General features: G+C 41.1%; 1 protein-coding gene across 1 annotated transcript in view; it reads left to right on the top strand.

The window, feature by feature from the left end:
- The window catches only part of Dock10 (dedicator of cytokinesis 10), a 197,801-nt gene extending 193,097 nt beyond the window's left edge, over positions 1-4,704 (top strand). Inside the window, exons 54-56 of the mRNA XM_059278216.1 lie at positions 265-365; positions 557-695; positions 4,206-4,704. Coding sequence (XP_059134199.1) covers positions 265-365; positions 557-695; positions 4,206-4,322 — 357 coding nt within the window. The 3' untranslated portion in view covers positions 4,323-4,704. The remainder of the gene's footprint in view (positions 1-264; positions 366-556; positions 696-4,205) is intronic.
- Positions 4,705-11,960: the final 7,256 nt, after the last annotated feature.

Here is an 11,960-nt window from a genome sequence, read left to right on the forward strand (position 1 = left end):
CAGAGGAAGTTGCCACGTTATAGGATGACACATGACTGAGTTTGGAAAGGGGAGCAGGGAAGGCTGGACTCTAGTGTACCTACTAGTGGCTTCTGAGACTTAAAAAACAGCAGGTATAACAAGGTTAGAAAGTGGTGGATCACAATGTGGAGGGGGAGTGCTAGGGTGCCATGTGATTGGTCAGAGAACTGGACCTCCTGTTACCATGGAGAATGCTCCATGAAGGAGAGGAACCAACCTCAACCAAGTTTCCTCTCTCCATAGGTCAATGCTGGCCCAATGGCGTATGCCCGAGCCTTTCTTGAAGAGACTAATGCAAAGAAATACCCTGACAACCAAGTAAAGCTATTGAAGGAAATATTCAGGTAAGATTCTCTTTGTTGAATTGGTCTTCTAACTACCACATACAGAGAGATGTGAACCCCCTAGGAAAGCCACTCAATTAACCCTCTTCAAGGTGGCAGTCTATCCACAGCTTGAGTTTGGACCCAAAGTCACTGAACTCAATACCTCCTCCTGTGACTGGCTTTTAATTTGCTTCGTGCTGTCATTAAAGGCAATTTGCAGATGCATGTGGGCAGGCTCTTGATGTGAATGAGCGTCTCATCAAGGAGGACCAGCTCGAGTATCAGGAAGAACTGAGGTCCCATTATAAGGACATGCTCAGTGAACTGTCCGCCATCATGAACGAGCAGGTGAGCATCCCTTCGTGTGACCCACAGTCCCTGGCCATGGCTAGAGGGACTGAAGACTCTTTCTTTACTGCAAAAGTCACTATTCTTTACATCAGCATTATGATGTGGAGTTGTTATCTCCCCCGTGTACAACAGCTCTTAGTTCAAAGAACAGACACGCCTACAGAAAAAGAGTATGAGAACTGAAACGCTTTCCACAATTTTTAGAGGTATTTACCCAAGCTGTACAGTCTGTTGACTCTAGACTATACAGGTCTAGTCAGACACTGAGAAACACAAGGTATGAATCCCCATCCTGGTCTGCTGCCACTCCATCATTCCCTTACAGCTCACAATACCGAGGATATGGGATGGCATTTCAAATTTTGCCAGTAGGGGTTTCTGCACCAGGCTCAGAGAGAGCCTCAGGATTTCCCATGGGCCTTTTAAGACTTCCTGGGCAGAAGCAGGGCCTCCTACAGAAGTCCACAATTAGGAGAAAAGAAACTAAATATATTTATAATATGGTAATTGAATAATATAATATATGATACATATCAAACTGCACTCCATAATCAAGTCATTCATCATCCTGGGTATGTATTCACCATATTCTGTATGGCTTGCATGAATTGCGACCATTCAATAGTGTCAGTGTTTTGAAGAGGCTAAAAGCACTCAGGTGAAAGTCAAGTGATGTTCACTAGCCTGCTTTGCAGCATCCATCAACCCTCACACTCTACTCGGGTCGGTCCCTCACCACCTGTAGCCTTTCCAGTCACGTGAGACTGCTGATTTCACATCAGTTCCGTCTCCTGCCCCTAATAATCTAGTGCCATCACCACAGAGCTCGGCAAAGACTGGAAGTGTTATTTTAATTGCATGTATCATACATTCCTTCTTTCCTGGCCTCTTCTACCAATCCTTTTAGCTCTCCACAGCAACTCAAGAAGGAGGAAATGGTAGGTTGACTTAGGATGGAAAGAATGAATCTTTATAGATAGGATTCCCAACAAAGATCATGTCGGTTTGAGATTTCTGATGGGTGGTGATAACTACTCTGGAGATCCCTTGAGTACACACAAGAGACATCATTAAATCTGAGGTTAAAATTAAGAGAATGCATGTAAAAGCTAGGAACCACGGGTGAAGCCATACTTTTCTCTCACTGTAAATCACGCCTGGCCTTGAAATGTCTGGCAAAAATGTTTCTCTCTTTTTTTCCTGCCAGCTCTGTCGAGGTCCGTGTCTCTACAGCTTCTGCTCCTCTGTGTCTAGCATTTCCCTCAGCACTGTGAGCAAAAGTGGTATGTTCCTCTTTCCTCCGTACGCCTGTCCTGCCCTGCAGCCTTCTGTCCACCCACCTCTTCCTCACTGGTCCTTTGCTCCCATCAGCTTCTGTGGCTCAGCGTCTCTAAGTCTTCATTGCCTCTCTAAGACATGTCACGCTAACAGCTTAACTGTGAAAAATAAAACCCGTGCTCCTTTGCCTGCTAAATATATTTGAGCTTCTTCGTTTTTAAATATACAGAACTGAAGGGTTTTTGTGATACTTCAAAATATAAAACAAAGATACAAAGACCAGGTGGTCCAGAGGAGAGAAAAAAAAATTTACCTAAAGAAGTAAAATTTGGCTCTCTGCTTCCTGGAAACTGATCAAAGAGAAAAACCTGATGGGTTTCACTGGTCTCATTATTCAGTAAAAGAAATATATCAGTTGGAAAGAAATGTGACTTTTCTGCTGGTCCTGAGCTTATAATGGGGCCTGGTCACATAGGTAACTAGGTGAGGGAATAGCTTCCTTCATCTCAATGTGAATGCACATGCTCCAGAAACAGGTAATTAAGTGGTGAGAGAACTTACCAGCTGGGCTTTGAAAATCAGAAACAATTAGAATCAAATGACATAGAAATAGAAACACAAAATTAATTATGCTATATGCACCCCCATAGGGCCAAGAAAAGTGTTAGCTTACAGAATACTAAAATAATATAAAATAAAATAAAATGTCATTAGGGGAAAACCCTCAATATAGGAGGAAATAGGGCCATGCATATAACACATCCCTGTGGTCTCAACACTTGGACAGGAGGACAGGAGGACAGGAGTAGTTTGAGATCATCATCAGCTACATAGCAAGCTTGAGACTAGGATACATGAGATCCTTTCTCAAAAAGAAAATAAGTACCTTATAGAGGCCAGTGAGATGTCTCTCTTGGTGACATCTCTTGCCCCCATGCCTGATGACCTGAGTTCAGCCACTGGGACCCATATGGTAGAAAAAGAGAACTCACTCCCACAGGCTGCCTTCTGGCTTCCACATACATACTGTGGCATGTGTGCACCCATGCACATACATTCACCCACGCACCTTTCTTTTTAAAAAGAAAGATAGGAAGCCGAACCAAGATAGAGTCATGCTGGTGTGTAAAATGGAGATGTGGAAAACAAGTAATTTGAATTGGTAGTGACAGGCAACCATTTCTTTAATAGGCAGCCAGAATTTCACACTGTTTCATAAACAGCCAAAAACCAAAAACCGTAAAGAACTTTCTTTGGCTGGGGCCAGTGGAATTCACACAAGCATGCAAATGAAGAATAAATATAAGATGCTCTTTTGGAGTGTGTTTCAACTGAGGGAGGATGGCGGCAGAGTGGAGTCAGCTGTGGTCATGAGTATCCAACTTAAAACACAGAGATGGGACCAGAGCCATTCTGCCCTGATGCCAAGAAAGTGAGATGTGAGAGCATCTTGCTGCTAGAGACTCAGATACACTTGAAACACATAAAGAGCCAAATTATATATGCAGGATCGCATAACACTGGCCCGAAGGAGGATGTACGGCAAACATGTGACCCTCAGCTGCCGAGTCCTCTGTGGGAAAAAAGCTCTTGGATGAGAGGTGAGGCTAATATCACACACATAGAAATCAGCACAGCACGATAGTGTGTAAGGTTAGTGAGGAAATCATAACTAGGAATTTAAAATACTCATCAAATCTCTTTTGTGCAAAGATAAACTGCAGAGATACACCTGCAGTTTCTGTGGGTCTGCGGTTACTATTTGCATATGGTCATTTTGATAGAGCTGACAGAGTATCACTTAGACATATTGATAGTATTCTCAGATACATCAAATTGATTTTATTATACTCCCATTAGTCCAAACATTTAAGTGAGCTTTCCGATGTTTTCCCCTTTAGGGTAGATGTTAGCAATAAATTATAAATTTTTAAACTAGAATGAGACACTAGAATCACTCACGTACATTTACAGCCACTTAAACATTTATAAATTCATATCTGACAGTCAAAGAGTATAGTAAAGCTACTTTCAACATCCCCATGGCAACCAGCATATGGGCTTCGAAGAAAATATCCTTCAGAACTACTTTGACTAGGATATTTTCCAAACTTACTAACACCCCATTGGGAATGAGTCACTATTCAGGGTTTTAATTCCATGTTTGAGGATATGAAAATTGATCTCTCGTCATTTTGTATGCATGTGTCATCTCTGTCTTGCTTTAAGATTATGGGCAGGGACGACCCAGCAAAGCACGGAGTGGAGCGACCCTACACACGGGTAACTAGCAAGGTGACCCCAGCCATACCTACGGTCTCCATCTCACCCAGTGCTGAAGTTTGAGAGGAACCCTTGGGGCATCAGACGCACCTCTCAGAGAACTCTGAATTTTTGCAGCTAATCTCGGGGAAGAAAAAGATAGGTTTAATTTATTTGAAGTTTTTACAGTGTTAATATCTTTGTTTACCTCGCTAGCTTGAGAATTTTGCCAGCCTCTGAATTTGCACATTTCCTATGATTCCTTTGTTTCCTTTGAGTGGTATTGATCAAACCACACTGAACATTTGTCCTGAAATTCCAATGAATGTGCAGCTTAAAAGCAAACTGAGTTTGCTCTTGGGTATAATGTGTTCAATTCCAGGTCCTAGTACACGTATTTTAAAGGTCAAAGTGAATGTTTTTGTAACATTTAAGCATATTTCAGATGTAAATAGAAAGTTGTAAAATATATGGTTTTTATCAAATTTCAAAGAATGTTTTTAGTTAAGACTTATGAAAGTACTAAAATTATATGAGTAACATTTTCAGATAATGTTATATTAAAATATTTGTGTATGTGTAAAAAAGTGTTGATAAATACTAACCTTTAAAGTTTGTGAAGTTCTTTTATTTGTAATATATGTGCTTTTAAAAGCAATGGTATGTGAAATTATAAAAGTATTTTGCTGTTGTTAATATAAATAAAAATACCATTGCTTTGCACTTGATTTCCTTTCAAGAGCTGGGTTGGTAGCATGCTTGCCTGCCTGGCTTGCACAAAAGCCTGGGTTCAATCCTCAACACTGCATAAACCAAATATGGTGGTGACACCTGCAATCCTAACACTCGGGGGGGGGGGGGCATGGGAAGTTTAAGGCCACCCACCTGCAGCTAATTAGCAAGGGAGGGACCAGCATGAGTACATGAGAGGTGGCCAAAATGGCTTCTGTGACTGGTTTATTGGATGGCTATCAAACCATTCATACTCTATCCTTTTAATGCCTTACCGAAAGAGTGACCCAAACCTCAGCTTAGATGATCCTCTAGAGATGAATTAAACACATTGAAGATTTCTAAATATAGGAGATTAGAATAATTTAGGGGAAATATGAACCAGAGTCTTGATGTACTCCATAAACTTGTGGTAGGATTTGTACTTTTGCTGCCTCTCTAGGAGTTAGCATGGACATGTGCTTTGCTGTAACCACTGAAATGGGAAGTAGGAGCTGCTGACCAAAATCAGTTTATTTAGAGGCTTAAAAGCCAGTGAGTGGTTGTGCCTCATCCTTTCCCTGAAATATAGATCTTCAAAGTACACAAAGAAAGACACTAAAATCATCCCTAGTCTCCAGGTAACCACACTGGGCCAGATGTGCACATATCCCACATAACCCCATAGCTCATATAGTGTCAGAGAGAAACATATAGTGTTGAGTGCTAAGGTCCCCAAGACTCGGGATTGATTATAGTTGCAGCATTATGTTTGTCCTCACTGGTGTGTCTCTCTTACTGAAACTGTGAATGATAATCAGTGAGGTTTGGGACTGACTGCCACCTTTCACTGGGTAGCCTATTTCCACATGCCCATCCACCCTCAGCTGAAGTGGAGTCAACGGACCTGCGTCCAGCTGCAGAAGGCAAGCTACTGAATGGCAGCATGCAGTCCCCTTCGACAGCTATTCCAAAGCCCTAGGCTCAAAGAAGGGGATCTTAGTTGGGCTCGGTCAGCCTTTGGCTACACTGGCTTTATTAGCCAATATCAGCACAAGAGAACAAGGAGATAAGATAGGCGTTGGAAAAAGCTTCAGCTATCATGAACCCAGAAGAGACAACATGATGTTTTGGGTGAGAATTCTGACTTCTCAAGACACATCTAAGTTCTCTGTTCCCCAGTGCAGCTTACTATTTAAAAACTGCCCAATGTTGAGCTGAACTCTGGCTCCTGCTCTCTTGGTGCCTATCATTGAATTTTCTCCACTTAAATTGTTAAGCTGTCCGAGTTATTGTTGATGCTGAGGAAATCTAGGAAGATCATGTTGTTGATGTGCTCTACCTTTGGTCTTGCCTACAAGGTCCGGGTCTTGACGCTCTTCCCAACCGCCTACCCATCATATCCTAAAGAAACTGTTTGCAACAGGTGACCACCCAGATATGAAAATGAGCCCTCCAAAGATCTCTAAGGAAATGAGCATAATAGATCCTTTTAACCTAGGCTAATGTCATCTTGTCTTTGCATCACAATTATTTGTATTTGTATGACAAATGGTTTTACTGTGTTTTGCTCCTGACTTGGTTTATAAAAGAAGTTTAAATACTCTAGAAAGACTAAAGATGTCTTTCCCAAACAGCATGGAAACATGCCCTGTACCATCCCAGTTCCCTTGTCCCTTCTCTTCATTACACTAGATATATCAAATAGGCAGGCAGGTGACTAAACCCAACATTCATGTCTTATCTCCACATTGTATTTTTTAATTATATGTCAACACATCCATATCAGGTGCATTTATATAGATATAATTCTAGCTTTCTGGTGTCTGTCAAGAAATCAGGGCATTTGGCAATGTTGGATTCATATTTCCCACAAGACATGAATTTAAAATGAGGACAGAGTTAAGCCTTTCACGTGTGCTTTCTGGCTTGCCTCAGTCACCACCAGGGCCTAATCACCAGCATCAATTAGGTCATGCTTATTTATACACCCTGACTGGTACTCATGTGCATAAGCAGACCCCCAAGGCAGACAAATGTTTTGTGTCTGTGTGTCTGTCCAGTGGCAGACAGTACAGCACCTGCTGCCAAACCAAGCAAGATGAATTTATTTTTTGATATGTGTTTCTGAGCTTCATTAAACTTTCTGAGGTAGACACTGAAAGGGCTAGAGCCCAGTGCTGGAGCCACATGATTTGTACACTGTGCATAGGACTGCACTGAGTTTTCTGCTAATTTGCTGCCCCAAAGCCTTGCAGAGGATGGTGCATCATAAAGCAATGACATGATTTTGAATTGTCAAGACATTGAATCTTATTTGTATTCTTTTTCATCTTTATATAAATTGGCCTGAAATCAATTCCTCAAAATAAACTCAGTTTTTTAAAACTAGTAGAAGATTCCCCCAGTTCTGCAGATTTAAAAAAGCCTAAAAATGAGCCCCAGATACCTAGTACAGAATTGTATCTTACACACAGAACGTTAGGCCTAGCTCCGTCTCTTTATCCACTCATAAGCCCACACCATAGCTACCTCTCTTTTCATTCTCATTTCAAAGTGAAAAATTCCAAGAGTGGAAAAAAAATTATCACACTACTTCAATGTTGGTAGCGGTCACCTTAGAAACAAATATCCATTGTCCAAACCTCACATCGTGCATTCCTGTTCTATATTCAGGCTCACTGAGCAGTGAGTATCAATGGAATAGCTGGTGTGTTTCCTTTGTAATGATTGATGGCTCTCTGTGGCACATGGTCCTAAAATGATGGAGAACATGTCACTAGCAAACTGGTTTCCAGAACCCTAAATACTGTTCTGCACAAAGATTTCACCATATTTTCAGACTGGTGATTTATTATCTCATATCAGTCAAAATCCAGAAAGCCAAAAAAAGTATACTAGTGTTCCTATGAGCATCAGAAAATAAAAAAAAAAATAAGAGCAAAAAATGACAAAATGATACTAAGCCAAATTATTATTCACTAGGGCTACAAGTGGGCCCTAGGCCATTGTACTTGCATCAGTGAAAACTGTAAGGTATATGTGACATGTATTGATAATAGGATACTTAGTTCAGAATATGATAAAGTACATTTTACAAGAGTTGAGTGGTATTCAGGACCATTTAGGAAGCCCCCTTCCCTCCTCCTGCTTTCATGTCTGCCTGCTTTCCTATGCAGACCCTTCATAGAGCCTGTCTTCTGCTCCCTTGTGAACTCCTCATCTTGCTTCTCCTCCCAACAGAAAGATCCCTCTCCTTCCCTCCAGCTGTTTAAGTCTTTCCCATACACATCGGAACCCTGTTCAGTAGCCACGTGGTGAGGGTCATCTTATCACATCTACAGCCACCCTCGGATCTGAGGCCCTCTATTCCTTCAGCTGCTGCACTCCTTGCCAAGTCCTCCCACCCAAGCCATGTCACTAAGCCCAAGGAAGCTTACCCCCAGGATTGACTGAGAGTGAGAAATAATCATAGCTGTGGTTGGTTCTCATCTGCATCCTTGCCCAAGTCATTAGAAAGAGAGAGAACGTGAGATAAAGCAAGGGCTGTGCAGGGTGGAGTACACATATGTCATGTGTTGGTAGTGAATTGACAAGTTGCAACCAACAGTCCTAGACATTCTCTTGTCTTGTCACATTGTTCCAGAGGCAATCAACATCAATGATGGCAAGTCCTAAACATTTTTCAAAGTCTGATGATTACTGGGTGCTGCATCTGAAAGTAAGAAAAGAAGTTTGAAAACTTGGGAAAGAGCTGGATGGTGGTGGTGGTGCATGCCTTTAATCCCAGCACTTGGGAGGCAAAGGCAGGCAGATCTCTGAGTTCAAGGCCAGCCTGGTCTACAGAGCAAGTTCCAGGGCAGCCAGGACTACATAGAGAAACCCTGCCTCCAAAAAAAAAAAAGAAAAGAAAAGAAAGAAAGAAAAAGAACCAAGAAGAGAAGAAAAAGATGATGATGACATAGGAAAATTTATGAGGAATAGCAAAACTAGTATCCAAGGGCCCACCCTCTGCACCTGCACCCTGGTGATATCCTGTGGAAAAACAAGAAGAGCTGAAAAACTACTGTCCTCTCCTAGCAGGAAGTTCATCTGCCCAGTGTTGGAGCATGGTAAGAGTTGATCCTCCTATAAACACAGGACAGGAGCTGCTAAGACTTCTGCACAACAAAGCAAGTTTGAGTCCAGAGTAGAGGTGACTAAATGTTCCAGGTGATATGTGGAGATGTCAGCAAAAAAAGTCTCACTAAAGGGTGCCTTTCCTTCATCCTTAGATGTTGCCACAATAGGATACATGTACGAGGAGCTGGGATTAGGTAAAGAATAATCTGGTGGAGAGACTATAAATCACAAGACACAATAGACATTGGGCTAAGTTCACAGGACTGATCATACAGTCATAGGAATGAAAGCGATCAAAACATTCTCAAAATTCATTTGGAGAAAGAAATTGGTTTAAGCTCGAATGATTGGACAAATTTCAAAAACGAGTTTTAAATAGCACTCGCGTGGAGGACTCCCCAGGAAATCTGTTTGCAATCTCGTTACATCATTTAATACTAACTATAAAATCGTAACTTCTTGACTAGATTCCTCATGTATAAAGGACATCAACTTCTGGAACTTAGGATTTTTCTTGTATTCCACCAAAAGTAATACAACTCTAATCATTAAAAGGATGGCTGGGACTTTTGTCTTGTTGTAAGTAAGCAGTGGCATTTGCAGGACATTTGACCGTACTGAGTCACTTTAGTAATACTTAATTAAATATGGAGGGTAGATGAGCAGTTTTTAAAGAAATAATGACTAGGAGGAGATTCTAGAGATCAGTTTAAATCTATTTTTGTTTGTTGTTTCCTTGTTTTTTTTTATATTTTTTAACAAAGATAAGGAAAAATGGGAAGTCAGTTTAAAAGTACAAGATGGTCCCATGTGAATATTTCCAAGCAGCAAACCAAGCCTGTGGGAGAGATCTTTTGGTGTCTCATCTCAGAAACATTCTAAACCAGCCCATCATGTTCCACAAAGTGGCATCATATTTTCAGTCTCTCCCTCCTGAACAGTCATGCAAAAAGATATGGATTCATTTAGGCTTATCAGATTGGCTACCGACAGCTAAAAGATTTTCAAAATTCAATGTCCTTTATTTTGACTTTAACATCTAGAAGAGCTAAATAAAGTATTTTCCAAAGAAAACCATTTACATTAGAATTTTTAAGCCTAAGAGTTGCAGATAATGATGAAAAAATCATCTTCAGGCTTCCTTCTGGGGACTCAGGCTCAGCTACTATGGTTACTTATACATAGGGCTGGGAATGTTGATCGGGTACGGCTACAGCCTTTTCCAAACTATTGTTCACTTCATCTGTAGTATGACTTGGATGTCTAACTATGCTGAGTCTTTACTTCTTTTTCCTTTTCTCCTCCTCTGTCTTACTATCATTTCTACTTTGAATGAGTCAGAATCCCAAGGGGCTATGGGTAGGTACCACACCCCAAGAGCGGGGATTTCCTAACATCATACATTTGGCAAGAATAAAACAAGATGTTCTTAAAATTCAAGAAGCACAAATGAATGTAGTCCAGCAAATTCATCCAACAGTTCCCTGCTCCAGAGAGGTGTCATCTACAAAACCTCTCATACAGCAAAGCAGTTGTTTATTTCTGGAGGATCTCAGGGCAACATCATTTTACTCTTCTGATAATAGCCTCCATTTGGCTTTATTATATGTATATGTATATCATTAAAAGTTGGATTTTTCTCAGTGAGGATGTTTGAAAAATTCATAAGGGTTCGTATAATCTGTTTACCTAAAATTACATAGAATCCATGTAAATCTATGTGCACACGTAAATATATAGTCTAAGTGAATTTTTTTCACATGGGTTGACAATGCTTCCCCTCAAAGCCATAGACTTGCAAACAATAAGTAATAACACAAAGCAAAGGAAGCTTCCTTTATAGTTGTTGGTGAGGGTTATCCAAGAGACTCCCAAAACATTATCAGCTATTACTGTTGCCCTTGGTTGCCTCCCCGAGGTTGAAGATAAGTCTACATTGCTGAAGATACCATACATATCAGACACAAGGACTCACAGGATCCAAGCAGGATCAATCTGAAAGTCTCCTTCCTGAGAACTAGCATTCATGGTACCAGTAACCAGATATGATGCCTGTGAACTAAAACAATGAGCAGCACGGCACAATAACCTTAAGGATACAATGGTGGCACATATATCTTAGTAGTAACCAAGAGCTCTCCAGTTGGCCTTAAGACCCACTCAACAAAAGGGAAATCATCCCCTAGCCAACTACCTGGGGACAATGTGGTCATGAAAGAGAATCTACAACTTCTGTAAAATTCCTAGCTGCATCGCAAATATTTGTCCTTGCACTCAGAGATAAGTGTAGCACTCAACTCTCATAACAAGCAAACAAAAACCTTCTCGTTGCAGCAAACAAAAACTGTTACAGAAAATTACAACTGATCAAATGCAGAGAACAAGTCATCCCATGGTGCTGAGCACCCACTGATACATCTACAACACAATTCTTGCACCTAAGGCTCAGAGAACATTGAGGAAGAGGGAACAGAAAGGTTTTGAGAGCCAGAGAATCAAGAAGAGTACCATGAGACTCTGTCTCCTCAAAATATCAGGAAGCTACACCCACAAAATCTCAACAACATGGTTGCCCAAACAAGAACAATAGACATGTTAACCTGGAAAAGGGAAATTCAAAAGGGTCCCAATCCTAGACAAACAACTGCAGGAAACTAAGAAATACTTAGGGTGAAATAGTCTTCCCAAGAGAAGAGTCTCTTGTATTCGGAAGGTTTTCCACGTCCTGGCCTGCTGGTGGTCGGGACAAATCTCTCCCACTCGCACCCCCTAAGTAAACACACAGAGGCTTATATTAATTAAAACTGCTCAGCCATTAGCTCAGGCATACCACTGACTAGCTCTTACATTTAAACTCAGCCCATTTCTGTTAATCTGTATGTTGCCACA

Source organism: Peromyscus eremicus, chromosome 13, assembly GCF_949786415.1.
Source record: "Peromyscus eremicus chromosome 13, PerEre_H2_v1, whole genome shotgun sequence".
Taxonomy (NCBI): Eukaryota; Metazoa; Chordata; class Mammalia; order Rodentia; family Cricetidae; genus Peromyscus; species Peromyscus eremicus.